General features: G+C 46.8%; 1 protein-coding gene across 1 annotated transcript in view; it reads right to left on the bottom strand.

Moving 5' to 3' along the window:
- The window catches only part of LOC127676283 (guanylate cyclase 2G), a 41,594-nt gene that overhangs the window by 14,591 nt on the left and 8,080 nt on the right, over positions 1-18,923 (bottom strand). The window contains exons 5-14 of the mRNA XM_052172167.1: positions 17,467-17,608; positions 16,649-16,784; positions 15,117-15,229; positions 14,359-14,534; positions 12,553-12,690; positions 10,227-10,310; positions 9,377-9,481; positions 8,861-8,932; positions 3,074-3,242; positions 1,334-1,489 (exon numbers count right to left, since the gene is read on the bottom strand). Coding sequence (XP_052028127.1) covers positions 1,334-1,489; positions 3,074-3,242; positions 8,861-8,932; positions 9,377-9,481; positions 10,227-10,310; positions 12,553-12,690; positions 14,359-14,534; positions 15,117-15,229; positions 16,649-16,784; positions 17,467-17,608 — 1,291 coding nt within the window. The remainder of the gene's footprint in view (positions 1-1,333; positions 1,490-3,073; positions 3,243-8,860; positions 8,933-9,376; positions 9,482-10,226; positions 10,311-12,552; positions 12,691-14,358; positions 14,535-15,116; positions 15,230-16,648; positions 16,785-17,466; positions 17,609-18,923) is intronic.

Genomic DNA, 18,923 nt, shown 5'->3' with positions numbered 1-18,923 from the left:
CTGCTGGCCCAAACACAATGAGAGCATGTCCAGTTCTTCTCAAATGTGCCTGCGCAGGGACTCTAATGGAGGTGTATAGTCTCAGGCTTCTGCAAACCTACTGAGCCAGAAGCCTGAGCCAGAGTAGGGGAGAGCAGCAGATCTGTATTTAAGCAAGCCTCTGGGTTGTTCCAGCCCCCACTGGAGCTCGAGAGCCATTGGGCAGCTATGCACAGGGACCCGGGTTTTGTAGGAAAAGCATGAGAAGCAGATAGAAGTGCATTTGTCCGTAATCTAAGTACACACTCTATTCTTGATAGCTACACTATTGTGGTCACATGCAAGCCCATGTGACCAGCCTGCAGTTGTTACAGTGAGAAGCACGTTGACTGTCTCAGAATATAGTGGCCACGTTCAAACAGGAGTCAGGCTCCCGATCTGAAGGCGATTTCTACATTCAGGAGTGCCTGGCTCGATCTTGAGTTTCATTTAGCTCTAGAGTATTTACTTTAAATAGCTTTTGTTTGGAGGGTGTAAAACACAGCTGCTTAATGTATGCTTTTAAGGAATTGTTTCAGAATATATCCTAGGCATTAAAATATAGACACTGTAAATGGAAATTCCAGGTGCAATGTAGAAACTGGAGTGTGTGGTGGTTTGATTATGCTTGCCCGAGGGAGTGGCCCTATAAGGGGTGTGGCCTTGTTGGAGGAGGTGTGGCCTTGGAGGAGTGTGTCACTGAGGGAGCTTTAAGGCCCTCCTCTTAGCTTCCTGGAAGCCAGGCTTCTCCTGTTTGCCTTCAGAACAAGATGTAGAACTTGCTCCTCCTCCAGCACTGAGTTTGCCTGGATCCTGGACCCTGCCATGCTTCCTGCTGTGGGTGAGACAATGGACTGAACCTCTCAACCTGTAGGCCAGCCCCAATGAAATGTTGTCACCTCTACAGCAAGTGTTGCCTTTGGTCATGGTGTGTCTTCTCAGCAAAAGAAACCCTAACGAAGATACTGGAGTCTGGTTTAAAAGAAACTGTCTACATTCACGGAAGCTTCTGGTTTCATCAGAGGATGACAGTCTAAAAACCTATCTTTTTTTATTGTGTTTTTTTCCACAATTTGGAGCGTGTGTGTATATGTGTGTGTGTGCGTGTGTGTGTGTGTGTGTGTGTGTGTGTGCATGTGTGTGTGCATGTGTGTGTGCATGTGTGTGCAGGTGTGTGTGCGTGTGCGTGTGCGTGTGCGTGTGTGTGTGTGTGTGTGTTGCCACCCTCATAATCTCTTATTTCTTTCCCACCATGTCCCTCCACCCCTCCCCACACACAAGGCCTTAGCTTGTGAGCATTGTACTCTAGCTTTACCCTCTGGAGCTGCCTCCAGGTCATCGAAGGGCCCACAGGCCTGCTGGTGGATCAAGTCCCTCAGGAGAATGGCGAAGCTGTAAACATCTCCCTGTGGGGTGCCAGACCAGGGCAGCTCCTGAAGCCTCAGCAGCTCTGGAGCTGTCCAGTAGAGCTCTGCAAGACAATGGGGTACCACTTTGAAACAGAGTTGCATCTAACACCTTTTATGGGGTGGGGAGAGATGAGGGCAAAGAGTCCTGAGAGGTTGGCCCTGTGAGAGAGTCTGCCTTGTGAGAGTGTGCGCTGTCTATAAGGACCACGGAGAAACCAACCAAGGAGGATGCTCTCAAGTCCACCGTTTACCCAGTGCAGTGGTACAAGAGCTGCTTCTACTTATTAACTGATAAACTTACATGTTAATCTAATAATTGGTAAAAACACATTTCTATATGTTTTTAAATAAGTAAATGTGTCATTTGTTTGCCTGCTGTGCATAATTATACACTTGGAGTCAAAAGTGTCTGTGTGTGTATGTGTGTATAATATTATATATTATATACAATTAGTGAAAAGGGTCATGTAAAAATAACTTAAGTTCTGAACCAGGAGACAGCACATGCCTGTTCTTAGCTGGCTTTAAAAAGACTGTGTGCTAGCTAGTTTTATGTCAGCTTGACCCAGGTTAGAGTTATCCAAAAGAAGGAAACCCTAATAGAATAAATGCCTCTGTAAGATCTGGCTATAGAGGCCGGGCAGTGGTGGCACACGCCTTTAATCTCAGCAGTTGAGAGGCAGAGGCAGGCAGGTTTCTGAGTTCAAGGCCAGCCTGGTCTACAGAGTAAGTTCCAGGACTATACAGAGAAACCCTGTCTCTGGGGAAAAAAAAGATTTGGCTATAGAGTGTTTTCTTAATTAACAGTTGATGGTATAGAGCAAAATTATCAGTTGATGATGGAGGGCACATCCCATTATGCATGGGGCCACCCCTGGGCTGGCAGTTCTGAGTCCTATAAGAAAGCAGGCTGAGCAAGCCATGGGGAGCAAGACAGGGAGCAGCACCCCTCCATGGCTTCAGCATCAGCTCCTGCCTCCAGGTTCCTGCCCCATTTGAGTTCCTGTCCTGATTCCTTTGATAATGAACAGTGATGTGAAAGTGTAAACCAAATAAAGCCTTTCATCCCCAAGTTGCTTTTGGTCATAGTGTTTCATCAGAGCAATGGAGACCCTAAGTAGGATAACCTGGCAGATCTCAGCATCTGTACTGAGAACATGGGACGAAAACAAGAAATGACGTGGAGGACAAAACAGAAGAGCAACCGAGCCTTCAGTGGCCGGGTTAAGTGGGAACTAGTCTAACACAGACCTTAAACCAGGGTTTTCAGCCCTCCCAGTGCTGCAGTCCTTTGATACAATTCCTCATGTCGTGGTGACCCCCCACGACACTGTAAACTTATTTTCATTGCTATTTACTGTAATTTTACTACTGTTATGAATCATAATGTAAGTATTTTTGAAGATGGAGACTGGCCAAGGGGATTGAGACCCACGCCACACACCACACACCACAGATTGATGCTGCTCCGTGATGATTTATTCCGTCACCCTCTGAGGGTGAACTAACCAACTTTGTCCCATCAGCTGGGAAGGATAAACGACCCGTGGGTCTCCACACAAGTCAGCACCGCGAACCAAAGACAGACAAGAAACCCTCTGACCGCTTAGCCCACAGCAAGTGGCTCTTAGCTCTGCAGTGGCTACCTGAATGGTCTGTGGCGTCCTGGTTGTAGATTCTACAGGTGCTGCCATGTTTGAACTCCCACAACCCAAATCCTGACAGCTTCAGCAGCATGTGACTGTCTACCAGGCAGGTGGAAGGTTTCAGGTTGCCGTGAGACCTCAGCGGGCTCCCGTGAAGGAACAGCATGCCCTGCAAGGGTAAGTAAGGATGAGCTTAACAGCTTCGGGGGACGCTGCGCAGAGCAGGACAAGACACACCACGCCTGTGCTTGTTCTAGAAAAGCCACCAGCTGCTCCTTGTCCGGGAAGGCGACTTAGGCAGAAAACTAGTTCTGACTACTCAATAAGAAACCAAGAAGGCAGGCACAGCTATAAATACTAGAATATCCTCATTGTCAGGAACCTGAGTTCAAATCTCAGCTCTACCACTAGGCAGAGGAAAATTTGCTAGTTACAAAACAAACACACAATGCTTGGGTTCGGTCTAAGAGGCTGTATACACAGCAGAGTCTGGACGCATGCCTCAGGCTGAGCTTGCGGATTTAGGGCCCAGAAGGAAGCGCGCTCAGAATAGGAGAGACGGTGCCTAACGTGGAAGATATTTACGGGCTATAAAAAGGCAGGAAAACACACCGCCAGACGGTTTTTTTCCAGAGCACTGGGGCCTTTCCATGGGTGGGAGGGGCTAATGGGGCGGCTGGGACTGAGACTGAAGTTTTATTTTAGGAAGGTAGGTTGGAGGAAGGAATAACTTTTTTTAAAAAGCTATCATATCAGAGACATGGTTGGAAAAGGGATCTTGGCGTTTGTAATTTCCCAAGGAGTTGTAAGAGGAAGGTCCAGGGGAAAAACCCAAATGTTTCCTTGTTCTCAAATAACAGACTCAGCATTTCCAAGCTCTTGGGGTTTGGGGTATTTTGGTTTTGGTTTTGTGTTTGTTTTTGTATTGCTGTCAAAGCTCTGGGTGTCTTCATTTTTGGAATTGCGCAGAAAAGCAACAAGCTCCGTCTGTCTAGGTGCAAGGTCGGCACTGAGCTTGGGAGCCTGTGGCAGCCTGGGTATCGTGGGCCCCTCCCTCCTGCCTCGGGGAAACAGGTGTCGACCTGTGCCCAGTGCGTAACAAACAACGGCGTCTCTTTCAAGGATAACTGTCGGGTGCAATAAAAGCCCCTAACAACACTTAACTCCCGTGACCTTCCAGAATGATCCTAGAGAGGAGGGGGCCATTTGCTCTCGCAAGTGAGCAAAGAGAGGGAGAGAAATCAGCGCGCGCCCGGCAGCCAGGGGCAGAAATGGAGGTAGGCTGGGCGGATTCCAACTCATGGCTTTGACCAGCTCCAGCTCCCTCTGCTGGGCAAGGAAGCCATGACAGGCAGACAGAAGTGGAGCCGCACGCTGTGGTATTGATTTGTAAACAAATAGCCGCAAGCATTCATGTGCACATACGTTTCACATGCATGACGGAGGCTGTGCGTGATATTGATTTGTGAACAAGTAAACAGCAGTAGACATTCACGCGCACATGCCCTTCACATCCTCACATTTAACCTTTTCTAAAACTCTTCCCAGTCATTGCAGTTTCAGCTTTCACAAGTAGGTGGCGCACAGAGCTGGACTAGACCCCCGGGCTTCACAGACTTCAAATCCCCTCACTTCTCAAGAACTACTCTGTTCCCTTTGCCTTGGGTGGTTAAAGGGAAGTGGGGAGAGGAAAGCGGGGACCACACTCCTCCAATATCCTTGCACAAAAGCAAACTAGGTTCCACTAGGCTCTGAAACTGCTGAGAAGGAAAGGGGTGTCAGGCAGGCTGGCTCCGGAGGCACTGATGACACAGCAAAGAGGATCTGAGGGAACCATTCGTAAAGCTTTAGGCTTAATCCTCTTAGATAACAAGCTCCAGCTAGAACCCTAGGGCCAATATTGCATTGGAAATGTGGCCCAACATAGATAGCAATGCGTAAATGGCCAAAAGAGTGGCGCTATCACTAACCCCACCCCTACATCGGGAGATGGGGTTTCTTCATCCCCACAGCACCCTTGTTAAGACAGTAAAACTGGGGCTGGAGAGATGGCTCAGTGGTTAAGAGCACTGACTGCTCTTCCAAAGGTCATGAGTTCGAATCCCAGCAACCACATGGTGGCTCACAACCATCTGTAATGAGATCAGATGCACTCTTCTGGAGTATGAAGATAGCTACAGTGTACTCATCACATATATAAAATAAATAAAAATCTTAAAAAAAAAAGGACAGTAAAACTGAAGCCCAATTCACACTAGCAGTCTAAGGCCAAAGTGTACAGTCTGGTGAGACCTGAGCCCGATCCACAGCTCTCCCTGACCTTGCATACATGTCAGTGTGTCACGTCACAGAGACACACAAGGTTTTTTCTCTTGCCTTTGTTGGTCCCACCTCAGGAAGGAGACTTATCCCTTTCTTTACCTCACAGTAAGGACACAGAGTTTAAGAGCTGGGGCATTAGTGGAGCTCATTGCATGTGTAAGTGAACATGCTTAGGGGTGGCTGCAGTTCTGGGAATGCCCTTGTCTCCACAGGATGGCATGCATGGGTGTGTTTTTATTTTCCATCCTAATGAAGCAGTATGATAGTGTGAACGGTCAGAGAACAAACAGAACTCTGAGTGTCTTCATGACTCATGGGCCAGACACCATACACTTAGGCTGCTCTACCACCTGACTGTGACCTGTACTACTTGTTCTACTGGAAAGTTCTGGAAGATCCCCCAGGGCTTTTACACCTGGCTCTCTCCTGTTTGTGTTCTCTGGTGCATATCAGGAAGCATGAGAGAAAACACAGGCTTTAAAGACACTTACCAGGCAGGCCAGGAGCCGACTAGGCCTCAGTTTAATTCCTTCTTGAAAATGGAATAAATACTGCTAATGGTTAGTAAGATCAACATCTGACCAACACAGTGCAAGTCACATGTATGGTTTAATTTTTTTTTTCAACACCCATCTTAAGAAAAGCTAAACTAGCCAGGCAGTGGTGGCACATGCCTGTAATCCCAGCACTCGGGAAGCAGAGGCAGGCAGATTTCTAAGTTCAAGGCCATCCTGGTCTACAGAGTGAGTTCCAGGACAACCAGGCCTATACAAAGAAGGCCTTGGTACAGGCCTGTACCAAGAAGAAGAACAAAAGGAGGAGGAGGAAGAGGAGGAGGAAGAAGAGGAGGAAGAGGAAGAGGAAGAAGAAGAGGAGGAGGAGGAGGAGGAAGAGGAGGAGGAGGAGGAGGAGGAAGAAGAAGAAGAAGAAGAAGAAGAAGAAGAAGAAGAAGAAGAAGAAGAAGAAGAAGAAGAAGAAGAAGAAGAAAAAGAAGAAGAAGAAGAAAAGCTAAACAAGTAAAAATAATTATTAATAACTTGGTGCTTTTAAAGATCTTACTCCAAAATACAACCATTTTTTTTCACTAAGCCCTCAAACCCAATGTGAATTTCTTTCATACCTGCGGCGTACCCCAGGCTGGACTGGATCCACTTCCAGTGTTCATTATTAACACATGCCTTGTGCAACCATGTTAAAAAAGTACAGGATTATTCCATAGAATTCTTGGGAGCTAGCAGTACGAGTTTGGCTTTTAATAGCCACACCAGAGTTACAAACGAGAGTACTAATAATCAAGTTTAGTACGAAGAAATTAACATCGGTTCCGTATCTGCTACAAGGCAGCCACAGTGCTAGGTGCTTCGTATACCTTAGTTAGCTCTCAGATCAGCTTTCAGAGATGAGTTCTCATAGCATCTTTATTTCTGAGTCTCAGGGTGGTGAAGGCCATGTGGCAGTGTGTAACAGACTCGGGGCTTAAATCCCTAAGCCGCTTTCTATGACAAACTCTTCATCAAGGCTTCTTCTAGTTAGAAATGAAGATTCGCCCTATTACTTTGGGCTCCTAGGGTACAGGAAGATGAGCCTCACTCCTCTCTACCTTCACCCAGACTCCAGTCAAACCCAAAGTAAATACTCAACCCCAACTCTGTCTGTAGGTTATTTGAAGTCTCTAACTCTGATGCCTGATATAGAGAAAGCGCTGGTAAATACACATCAAAAAAGGCTTGTTTTTATGATCGGCATGTGACAGTCTTAACTGTCCTTGTCTGTCTTCAAGAAGTGCCACAGTAAAATAAACTTTGACAGATGGTCGTTAAAGGTCTACGGCAATAATAACAGTGGTTTTCCGGGGTTGCCCTTGGAGACATAATCATGGAGAAGATTGTGTTTGTCTTCTTTGCTTGGCAACAAGATGCCAGCTTTTTACTGGAGCCTGGGAAGTCAGAATCTCGCCAGGCCAAGTCGGTCCCTTGGGAGCAAAGGGCAGTAAAACTTTTGAGAAAAAAAGATTTTGAAGCTAACGTCCAGTGCACTCATGTGAACATGCAGAGAGTCATGGGCTAACAAGGCCACTCGGTGACTCAGTGCCACAGCCTCTAGAGGGACGGGGCTTAGGCTTCAAGCTTGTGGCCCACCCAGCACCAGCAGGGACTCCCATAGGGGTTTGTTTATGGGTGAGTGTAATGCTGGCTGGTGGTTGCACGGTCAGGCAGTTTCTACCACAGGTTACTTGAAATACCTTCCTCTCTAGGATCTACTTCCTGGTGCTTTTCTTGCTCCTTTGAAATGGCAAAAGTCCACACAGCAAACAAAGGAGAGCTCGCTAGTGCTGCTTGAAGAGATCAGCGTCACGTTGCTAGGTTGTATTTATTAGATGTGGCATACTCCAGAGCTCGCCTTCCCAACCAAATACCTGCCTTCCCCTTCCCTCACCACCATGCTTTTGTATCTAGTCACTCACTCTCTGCATACTCACTGCCTTCATGGAAGGGCTGGACCTCTCTCCACTCTCTGAATTCCCCCGCCATCCCCTGATGGGCTCCTCCATAGGAGACTGCCTCTTCCCTGTCATGAAGCATAGAGGAAATCTCTAGTTCTTCATGCTACATAGTGTGGTGTGGAGCATGCCTGGATTTAAGCCCTACTGACCCTGTTCAGTAGCTATGAGACTTGAGGCAAGTTATATGTCTGCTCTGTATCCCATCTGCGAAACAAGAGTGACATGTGTGCCTTGTATTCTGTTGTTAGAATTAAGTAAATCAATAAAACAAAATACTGGTAAATGCCTTTTGCATAATGGTATCTGCATAATAGTATCTTGTATTCTGTTGTAAGAATTAAGTAAGTCAATAAAACAAAATACTGGTAAATGCCTTTTGCATAATGGTACCAACATAGTGTGTGTGTGTGTGTGTGTGTGTGTGTGTGTGTGTGTGTGTGTGTTCTGTTACAGTGATTATTATCATTCTTCTCTTAATTATAGCCACCATAGACCCTTGTGCTTAAAAAAATCAAAAAAAGGGCTGTTCTTGTTTCATATCCTCTCATATCCCTGCCCCCGCTTTGCGCTTCATGGAGTTGATCCCTAGTTGATTTCCTCTGAGGAAAAACTCAAGGGCTACAGAGAGGAAGGGCACAGCCTCAACTTGTGGTCAGGGGACTGAATTCACTCTGGGATAAGAAGTTTTCCACAAAGTCTAAATGTCCTGTCCTTTCCTCATTGGACAAGGCCAGCATTCACTCCAGCTTTCCATTACAGCACTTTTCCTGCTGCACGTTTCCATGTGATTAGAAAACGAGAAAATCAGGGAACATCTGATTGAATTGAAGTGATCACATTTAAACCTGGGGCCACTGTACCTAAAGAGCCTTCAAGAGAGCCAAAAAGAGATTAACCAGCATGGAGGACAACTCAAAAATACTCTGATCTGTACTCTTTGAGTAAGTTTATGGTCTACTCACATTGACTATGTCATACGCAAAGGAGAGCTTGAATATCCAATCCATCTCATGACCAGAGTTCCTCAGAACGTCCTAGAAAACACAGTTGTTCCAAACATCACCCGGGCCTGAGCAAACACACAGTGAGCTTCCTACACATCTCTTTGGCTAGAACTAATGTGAGGCGGAGATGTGGTACCTAGTGGAAATCTTCACAGAAGATAGCACAGTCTGGCTCGGTGTGGGGAAAGAGCCGGTTCTGAATTCTATGAACACTCTTTGGTCTGACATGACAATAACAGTTAAGAAGAAGGGTTACATTTAGAAGAAATCAAGTTCATGTAGTTTCCACCTAGAACAGAGGAAACCAGTCCTTGACAGCTCACTCTACCGTGATCCCAGGAAGTAGCCCAAGGTAATTCAGGTCTCTCTATGAGATGGAAAGGACCCACGCATGGACGAATGGGAGAAAGCTGGATACAGTTTTCCACGCATGGTCTAATGAACCACAACCTCAGATTTAATATTTCTGCTTACCTTGAGACTTCCTCTTTTGCAATACTGTGTAACGATGCAGATGTTAGGTGGTTCTGTGCAAACACCAAAGAAGGGGACGATGTTTTCATGCTTCAGTTCACACATCTAGAAACAGTGGTGGAATATCACTATGTACACCTTCACCTAAGGAGCTACTACTGTATGCTTTACCCGCTTTGAGTTAATTCCTAAGGTGCTGTGAAAAAAAAAACCCTCCTTCCATTTTATAGGCAAAGGCACAGATGCCTAGAAAGTGATATAGCCTACTGTAGGGATACAACTGATAAACAGCACAGCTAGAAACCCTGGGGAGTCTAGACAGCAAACCAGCAGCTTAGCAAAGTCTAATCTAAGCCATAGCCTAACTAAACCTCTGCATCACAGGCAGAGGCTGCGTAGCTTCCCTAGCTGTGGCTGTTGATGCTGGTGTGTGACTGTGACCCTGGGTCACTGACACAAAGCAAAGCATCATATACTTTCCGAGATTCAAGCTCAAGAGGAAGCAGTTAGCCATCACAGACAGAGGAGGAAGGGCCAGAATTAAGGCCAGGAAACGTTAAGGGAACAGGTAGAGTTAGGTGAAAGCCAGCACCTCGGTCCTCTGGAAGAGCAACCAGCACTCTTAGCCACAGAACCTTCTCTCCAACCACAAGGAAGAATGTTCTTAACTCAGGATGATCCAGTAGCATCACACTTGTAAAAGGTGTATAAGGCCAGGAGTCTGAGTCTGAATCCTCTGCAGCAGAGAAAGGGTGATGGGCCAAGCTGGGAAAACACAACTGAACCCTTGGGTCGGAGGCCACCGCTCCCAGTGGGAACAGAGAGGCAGCAGGGCAGAGGGGACCCTTACCAACCAGACTTCCTGCAGCACAGTCGGCTTCTTAACCCGAGCTTCTGCTTCATCAGCAACATAGCAGAGGGCTACCTGATTTCCCTGAAATCGGAGACAAAGTAGAACGTTCTTTCTTTCCTTTTCAGTATTTCAAATGCATGGGTGTTTTGCCTGTCTGTAAACCATGTGTGCTCAGTGCCTGAGAACAGAAAAAGGACAGCAGATCCCCCTGGCATGAGCATTACAGGTGGTTGTGAGCTGACATGGGTGTGCTAGGAATTGAACCTGGGTCCTCTGGAAGAGCAACCAGTGCTCTTCACCACCAAACCTTCTCTCCAAGCCCAAAGTAGAATGATCTTAACTCGGGGTGCTTCAGAAACATCACCACTAATAAAAGGTGAGAAAAGCCAAGCGGGAGAACCGAGGAGAAAGCCACCTATCGGGACAGCATTCCCATCCCACTGAGCAGTCAACCCACGTGACGACATTGTGATATGTCAGTGTGTGTGTGTGTGTGTGTGTGTGTGTGTGTGTGTGTGTGTGTGTGTGTGTGTGTGTGAGTGATAGGACATTGTGATAGGTTCAGGAGTAAAGTCTCCTCCAACCACCATCACAGCCCTGCAAGGCCGCTGTGGCTAGCCCAGTCCTGGATAGGGTTGCTGAGGTTGGGTAGCTTGTCCACGGTGGCACAAGTGTAGTGGTAAAGGCAGAATCTGAATATCTAACTCCCAGATCAAATTCTCTATGCTATGTGTAATTATCATCCAAGGAAATAGTGGGTTCAAATCCCAAGTCTGGAGTCAGGTGCCCAGCCCAAGCCCATTGTGACAGTTCCATTTATCTTCTCCCAGATTCTACTTCTTTCCCTGCAAAATGTCTAGGGATGCATACAACAAACTTGTGTGGTTTGGGGAAGGATGGGATCAGTTAAAAGGCATAGTATTGGAAAAGAAATCCTCGGCACATAAAGCTTCTGTTCAATGGCGCACCTTACATTTATTACCTATGGGGTCTAATGCTTTTAGAGCCATTCAATCCCTAACCACAAAAGCACATAACGATGAGGTAGGAGCTGGTTAGAAGAAAGGATATGGTTTGCACACAGAGAAGGCAAGGCCCAGATGGCAACCTTAGATCTGCCACTTCCTTCCGGTGTGAAGCAGCTGGGAGGACTTTGGAATGGAGACAGGATTTCCACAGAGGAAGGGACACCTGTGAGACTGAGAAAAAGGTTCTTGGGAGAAGTGACACTGAAACCTGAAGGATGAGAATGCCCCTGTTTCAGTGTGGGGAAGGCTGAGTGGGCAGGACACAGCCAGAAACTGAAACTGCGCTGAGAGCAAGGGTCAGTGATTGCTGGGCACTGTCTGTTTCCGTTCCCGGGATCTATTTAACTCTCCCCAGAGGTGGTTGGGACTTTAAGGAAGGACTAAGCGTGTGGCCTGGAGCATGCAAGGCCCCCTGAGAATGGATAGGAAGGGTGAGGGAGGGGTGATGCCTGAGCTTTTACACTGCAGGTGCATCGTTGCCCACACAGCAATTAAAATCCCGGGATAAAGAAACCCACATTGTAAGACTGCAGCCTACTGAGGTTGCCACTAGCCACATGGGACTATTTCAGTTGTGTGTGTACAGCTGTGTATGCATATGGTGCCAGAGGCCAATGCTGGATGTCTTCTATTGGTCTCACCAGTGTCTCTTACTGAACGGGAAGCTCCCCAGTTCATCTAGACTGGCTGGATACTAGTCTATACCTCTCCGGCAGTAGGATCACAGGCTGCCACTCCCTGTCCCTGTTGCTGTTTTATTTGAGTGCTGAAGGTTGAAACTGGGTCCCTGGGCTTATACAGTGAGAAGTTTCCTGAGTGAGTCATCTCAGCAGCTCCCTAGCTATTTAAATTTAAATTAATTACCTTTAACATTCAGTGTCCCTAGAGAAGCTAGTGCTCAAAGGACACCTGCAGCTAGTGGCTACCATAGCTTTGGGATGTTGCCATCTCCATGGAAGTTTCCTCCGGAAGTTCTAAGCCTGATTGAATCACTGGGATTGTGGGGGAGCTTGTCTGAAACACAGAATCTCAGGCTGCACCTGCTGACCCAGAATCTTCATTCTAGAAACATTTCTTAAGTTACTTTTTAGGTGACCTGTAGTATTCATACATACTTTCCTGCATTTTTTTAAACTGTGTCTCAGCTCTCAAAGTTACAGAAACACCAGTCTAGAGACACAAACCCACCTGGGATTTTGCTTGTAGCCTATCCTTGTAGCCATAATGGCCTGCCTGACCAAATCCAATTGGAGAATGGGACAGAAATTCACATTAACACTCATGCACAGAAGTACCTGATAAAGCCCCACAGGGGCGTAGAACAGCTCTTCATCCTGGTGCCTCTTGACAAAGGAGCCACAATGTGCAGAAATCTTCACAGAAGGTGCATTACTAACGCTGCACCTTGACACGGGTGTGCCTCGGTGGGTCGGCTGGAAAACAAGACACGGCTCAGTTGTTCTCAGCACCTTGGCCAAGTACCCAGGGATGGTGTATTTTATAGATAATAAAGATGAATTTCAAAGTCACATAGTCAATAGCTGGGAAAGCCAGGCCTTGAACCCTGATCTTCCTGATCTAAACTGTGAGCATCTGCTTGCTGTGGGCCTCACTCCAGGCTTCTGCTCCAGCATGGGTAGTACAGGCTCTGAGGAGGGGCAGACTGCTTGTATTCTTGTGTTGGAGGGGTACTTACATAAAGTTGCGGTGGAGTCCTTTCTCTGAGTGAGACTAGGCTACCTCTATGTTTAATATATCCAACACCTCTTCAACAAAGAGTGCATCTCCAGAGCATAGGAACCTAGTTCTATTTAAGGTGGGTATTAATGCACAAATACAAGCAAATTAGATTAAGGTGGTGTGTGTGGAGAAGGAAGAGGAAACTCAAATCCCTGGAGACGTTTGAAGCTAGCTGACTAATAGAAGCTGGTCTGGTTTTAGGACACTGAAACCAACCAGCCTTGGTACCAGCCGATCTTCCAGCCTTCAGCACCCCACCCCCCAACATTTTCCATGTCACCTCTCTCCTTGCCACTGGGCTACATTTATCTGAGAATGCTGCCCTGCATCCCAGAAAGTCACTGACTTTTTTTTAAACATTGAATTGTTTGTTTGTTTGTATCATACATGTATACAATGTATGATACTTGCCACTATTATCAATTCATTCTCACTACTGTCTTGTCCTCTCAGAAACTTTCCAGTTCCTCTCCATTTCAGAGCATTAACCTCACCAAAGAGATATACCCTTGGCCACGTGCCTTCCTCCACGATTGGTCTACACCTACACCGGATTGTTACAATTGTTATGTAAATGAAGTATGTGCCACCCAGGATATTAAAGGGTTGATGCTGTTTTGAATAGGACTGGATGCCCCTCAAGACTGTCTTCTAACACCCCCAAGAATTGAGGGGCGCTTTAGTGGAGTGCCAGTCATGTCTAAATAGCTAAAAGCTGGGTTTTAGCCACAAATGGAATATATACATCAACTTCCCCTCCCGAGGAGCAGGGAACATCATTGTTGAAAGAGCATAAAAGATGGACGAATGCAAGGCTGGGCTCTGGCTGTGAACTCACCGATACTGTGGCTAACTGCACAAGACCTACAAGAGCAAACCAGTCCCAAAGTCCAACATAAAGCAGGGAGTTGCTCTTGGGGGTCTGGGCTGCTGAGAAGAAAGAGAAAGTCACGGTTGGGGTGGAGTGGGTAAGCACTGATACTTCCCGTGTCCCTCTGGATGACCCACACATGTATGTATATAGACTTAGTGTTGTGGAGGGGACATGAAATTGGGAGAGAAACAGGAGATATTTGCAGGGAGCCAGGTGGAGGGAAGAAATGGAGGTATAGATACAACCAAGATACATTGTATACATGTATGATACAAACAAACAATTCAATGTTTAAAAAAAAAGTCAGTGACTTTCGGGGATGCAGGGCAACATTCTCAGATAAATGTACCCTAGCGAGTTACTCGGGTCTTGAGACTGTGATGATGGCTCACTTTATCCGTGGCTTGGCCCCTAGCTGTGTTCTTACTGCAGACGTTCCTAGGGGAGGCCCCTTGGCAAGTCATGAGCGAAGTGTGTGTGGCCTCACTTTGTGCTCAGGCAGAAGAGTGATGCTGTCATATCGGATCTGCCACCAGGTGTCTCCAGGATGGCTCTGCACTTTCCCTCTCAGCCTCCAGAACATCAGACCTGTGATGGCAGCTGCTGAGACAAGAGCCAGGAATGTCACCATGGGAATCACAGCAGTCCACGTTGCTGTCATACCTGGAGGAAGAGACCACCATTACTCAGACCCACCTACGAGCAGAGGAGAGCATGTCCCCACCCAGCAGGTGTCTCAAAGGCTGTCCAGATTTGGTGCAGGTTGTGACATGCTGAAGTATCCCACTCTGCGGGCTCCTCACCCCACCCTAGTTACCATGGCAACTGTAGTCGTCCCTTTGCTAATGGAGACTTCTATAGTAAGATCATAGCACTGATTTCTAACACTTTTGTGGGACACTCCCCATGCACTCTGTACTGTGTTTTTCTCCAGGCATGTTCTATCCAATTCAAAAAGCCAGGCTCCTAACCATTCAGCCACATCCTCCTGCCCAGAATACTTCCGCCTCCCAGAAGGAAGTCCTATGACTCAAATCTCAGGAGCCAAGGTTCCTTAGAGCAATGACTCTTAACAGGAAAAGCAGGCAAAGATGCTCCTAGGAGGTATTGATGGTGTCTGCAAACACTTTCATTTCTGACTAGAGGGTGCGACCATTCACCATCCACAAAGCACAAGTCAGTCTCGCACAGGAAACTTTTAGGCCCCTACCCTCGTCGCTGCCTTCTCTGAGCTGCCGTACTCGCCTGCTACAGTAGGAGGCTTTGTTTTGCAAAGGTCGTTATGAAATCCACAGCCAGGTTTATACTCAGGAAGAGAGCCATGGGGCCGTGAGGTGTTCGAGTCATTCCTCCAGGGCCTTTCAAGCAGAGAAGACAGAGGTCAGCCTTGAGTGTATTTCTTCCATCTGGCTTCACCCCATGTGTAATATACATAAAAACAAACACTCAAACCAGGGTCTGGCGAGGTGTCTGTGTGGATAAAGACACTTGCTCTGAAGCCCAGTGACCCAGTTAGATCCCCGGAACTCACAGGATGCTTCCATCAGACCCCAATGTTGTCTTAGTAGCTGCGCATGTGAACCATGGCATGCACATGCCCCACTCTGTGCACACGTGAATGAATAAATAGATGAATAAATATAAACAGACAAAAGCCAGCAAGCAGGCCTCAGTCCCTTAATTCAAACCACTGATGACTTGATAAGTAGTTTGCTAGCTCTCTTAGATTCTTCAGACTTCAGATCTACATTACCACCATTTAATGTAGAAAAGACAGGGTCTCCTTTCCTTCCAGGTAGAAGAGCTTCCACAGTCTTGTAACTTAAACCACATCTCTTTAGTCTAAAAGGATCGTGTACCAATGCTACAAGTGTCAGCCATGTCCGGCATAGACGGATCTTACTGCATAGCAGGCTCACAGGCCAGATGCTACTCTGTACAGGGAATGCACCCCTTCCTGTCATACTCATAACTGATCGTTATTTTGTTCTTTATGCCAGCCCATTCTGGGACTTCCTTTCCCCAAAGAATAAAGGAGGGGAAATGTCTCCCGTGGAATCTTGAGTTAGGTGGACGCTGGGTTAAACACTATCTTTTCTTCCCACGTCCTCATTGGTTTGTAGCTGGAAAAAACAAAGCCAAAGATTTTTGTAGGAATTCCTAGTACTGGGAACTCGGAACAGCACAAGGTCCTGATGTCCACATGAGCTTCTGGGAGTCACACTTTATAGATAAGTGGCTTGGCTTGACCTAGGCCTGCCGCTGACCCTGTGATTCAGCAGGGGCTCGGGGCATCTTCTGGACCCCACTGGGATGGGATCCAGCTGGGGTATCCAAGGAGGCAAAGCCCTTATGGAGGTGTAATTGGGATGCTGTGCTCCTGAGCACCCTCCTCCCCCAGGGACCGTGAAAAGAGCCATACCATGAAAACCCCCACAAGGGTTAAAGATCAACTTTGAATGTCAGAAAGCTCTGACATTTTAACGTGATGTTGTTATCTACAAAGTCTATGCTTGAGAACATGCATTGTGTGCGTGTTTGTGTGTACGTATATATCAGAAAATGTCTCAGGTTTCACATGCGTTTACAATATTATGTTAGGTTGCATTTATAACTATCCTGAAATATGTGCAGCCCACAGGCCACAGCTTAGACATACCTGAGAGAACAGACTGATTAGTAGAATATTAGACTGGATCCCAAACTTCTGGTCCCCGCCCCCACACCTCAGCCTCTTCCTACAGCATGATTAGCCTTACAGAAGTGACCAGTGGTACCTGATTAATTTCTGACAACTGTCATAATGAAGAAAGGGAAGAAAGAAAGATCTGTTTCCAGATTTCTGCAGTGCATAGACGGAGTAATCCACACGCCTTTTCCCCTGGGAGTCTAAAAGCACAGGACCTGAGATTCCTGGAAAGAGATGTTACACCAGGTGAGGATAACATGGCTCTCACGACTGAACACGGCAGCCCAGCCCATCAAACATAGATGCAAGACCCCATTTTACAGAACCTGAGCTAGGGTCGACACCGATGGATGGCGCATAAGTGCGACCAAGATGGGAAGGCAGGTGGACCTCTTTAGCTCCAAATTTGAGGCTCATCCAGTTTCAAGAAAAAAAAATACTCAAAATTAAGCCAGCTTGCATGCATTTCACACAAAACTGCTTCCCATGAAATCAGAAACTGCTCTGGAAACTGAATGACCACAGAGCAGCAGCTGGCTGGGGATGAAAGACAGACAGCGGCCTCTCTCACACTGCCACGCCCACCTCTAAGTATCCCTGAGACACAAGTTTGCAAAGGCCTGGCCCTTCCTTCTGACTCTGGTGTGTGCTCAAGCTTTGGCAGGGTGCTCAGTTTCAGCGGGTTTGCTGTACTTGCTTTGAGAGGTATGAAGATAAGGACAAGGATAAGGTTCAGAGGCCTCCTCATCCCCCGGTCAGGGAAACCCAGAGTGGTCAGGAAGCCTTAAGCCTGTATGTTCTATGGAAGACTGGAGTCTTGTTGAGATCATAAATATCTGTAACAGAATGAGGCAGGCCTTTGAGGAAAACTGTAACACATGCCCAGCATCTCAAAGACCACCTTACCCTGCAGGGTGACCTGACCAGCTCTCAGGGTGCTAATCAGCTGCCGTCCATCCCGGAAGTCTTTCTCAGCCTTCATCATTTCTTCCACAGTCTGAGCGTAGAGTAAGAGAGCGTCGTGCAGGTAGGCAGAATAAGGGCTCACCTTCAACAAGAGAAGCAAACACGATGTGTATACCCTGAGCTCCCACCAGCTAACCAGAAGAAGTTGTTTTTTATCCTCTGAGCACAGGAGGAGCCCACCTGAGAAGAGAGGGAGTTACCTCACTCCCATGCTATATGATTGCAAACCAAGCTGGTCAAGCCTTGCCTTTCCTTGTGAACCCCTGTTTTCTAACTGGATCACATGCTCAGACCAAGAACAGCTCCAGAGGGAATCTACTATTTGTGAGGGAGGGGTGCAGCATGGGTGGAAGACTCAGAAGCCAGAATGTCTGCCATTTTTCTGGCAGTGAGAGCAGAGACATGCTCGTAACCGCTCCAGGTCTCAGCTCACTCATTTATAACCTGGGACGAAATGATTTGTGAAACATGAGTGTGGCTGGATGAGGCAGATGCCCACAGTAGTTGTTCAGTACCTGATGATTTAATCAACAAAATACACATGCATACACGCCTTCACACCCCCACAAACACACACCCATATACACAACCACCTTTCCTCCTCAGCAGCTGGAACAGAGAGATCCTATAAATAACCATCTTATAATCCTATAGATAACATACATTACACACATACATTATATACTTACACATACATACACACTCACATATACACATTATACATTCACATACATAAACATACATACACACATACACATGCACATATATATATACACACTGATACATACACATATACATTACAAACTCACATGCATACACACTCATAAGCATATAAATACATACCTACACATACCTATATTAAACATTCACACACATAAATACACATATACACACACATACATAGATTACCCTCACACATACACATGAACACACATGCATACACACACATACACGCACACATGTGAACACAAATATGCTCACACATGTACACACATACACCATCATCATAGTCAGGTCTACAGTCTAACCCTCACTCCTCATCAAGGCCCTGGCTTCAGTGTCTCAGCTTGTTGCCAGTATTCTCAGTAAGTTCTGCTATGCTGCTCTTCCCTTCCCCTCCTCTGCCATGTCCCCCTCCCCTCCTGTACACAGTCATGTTCCTGCTGGCTGATGTGCCCTCATGTCTTCCTCTCACTGTCTTCTCTCACAAAGCCCATCTGCTTGCCTGACCTCTGCCACTCCCCATTTGACTGTTTCATCCGGACTAACAGTGTCGTCATCCTGACTAATAGTGTCGTCATCCTTCTGACAAAGGCCATCAGCATAGTCTGAAGTTCACTGGCATCTTTTCTACTATGTCAACATAGTGTATTGTTGTACACACTCAAGGCCACAGC

Source organism: Apodemus sylvaticus, chromosome 1, assembly GCF_947179515.1.
Source record: "Apodemus sylvaticus chromosome 1, mApoSyl1.1, whole genome shotgun sequence".
NCBI classification, from domain to species: domain Eukaryota; kingdom Metazoa; phylum Chordata; class Mammalia; order Rodentia; family Muridae; genus Apodemus; species Apodemus sylvaticus.
The sequence above is the reverse complement of the archived record's forward strand: the minus strand, read 5'-3'. Positions and strand labels throughout refer to the sequence as shown.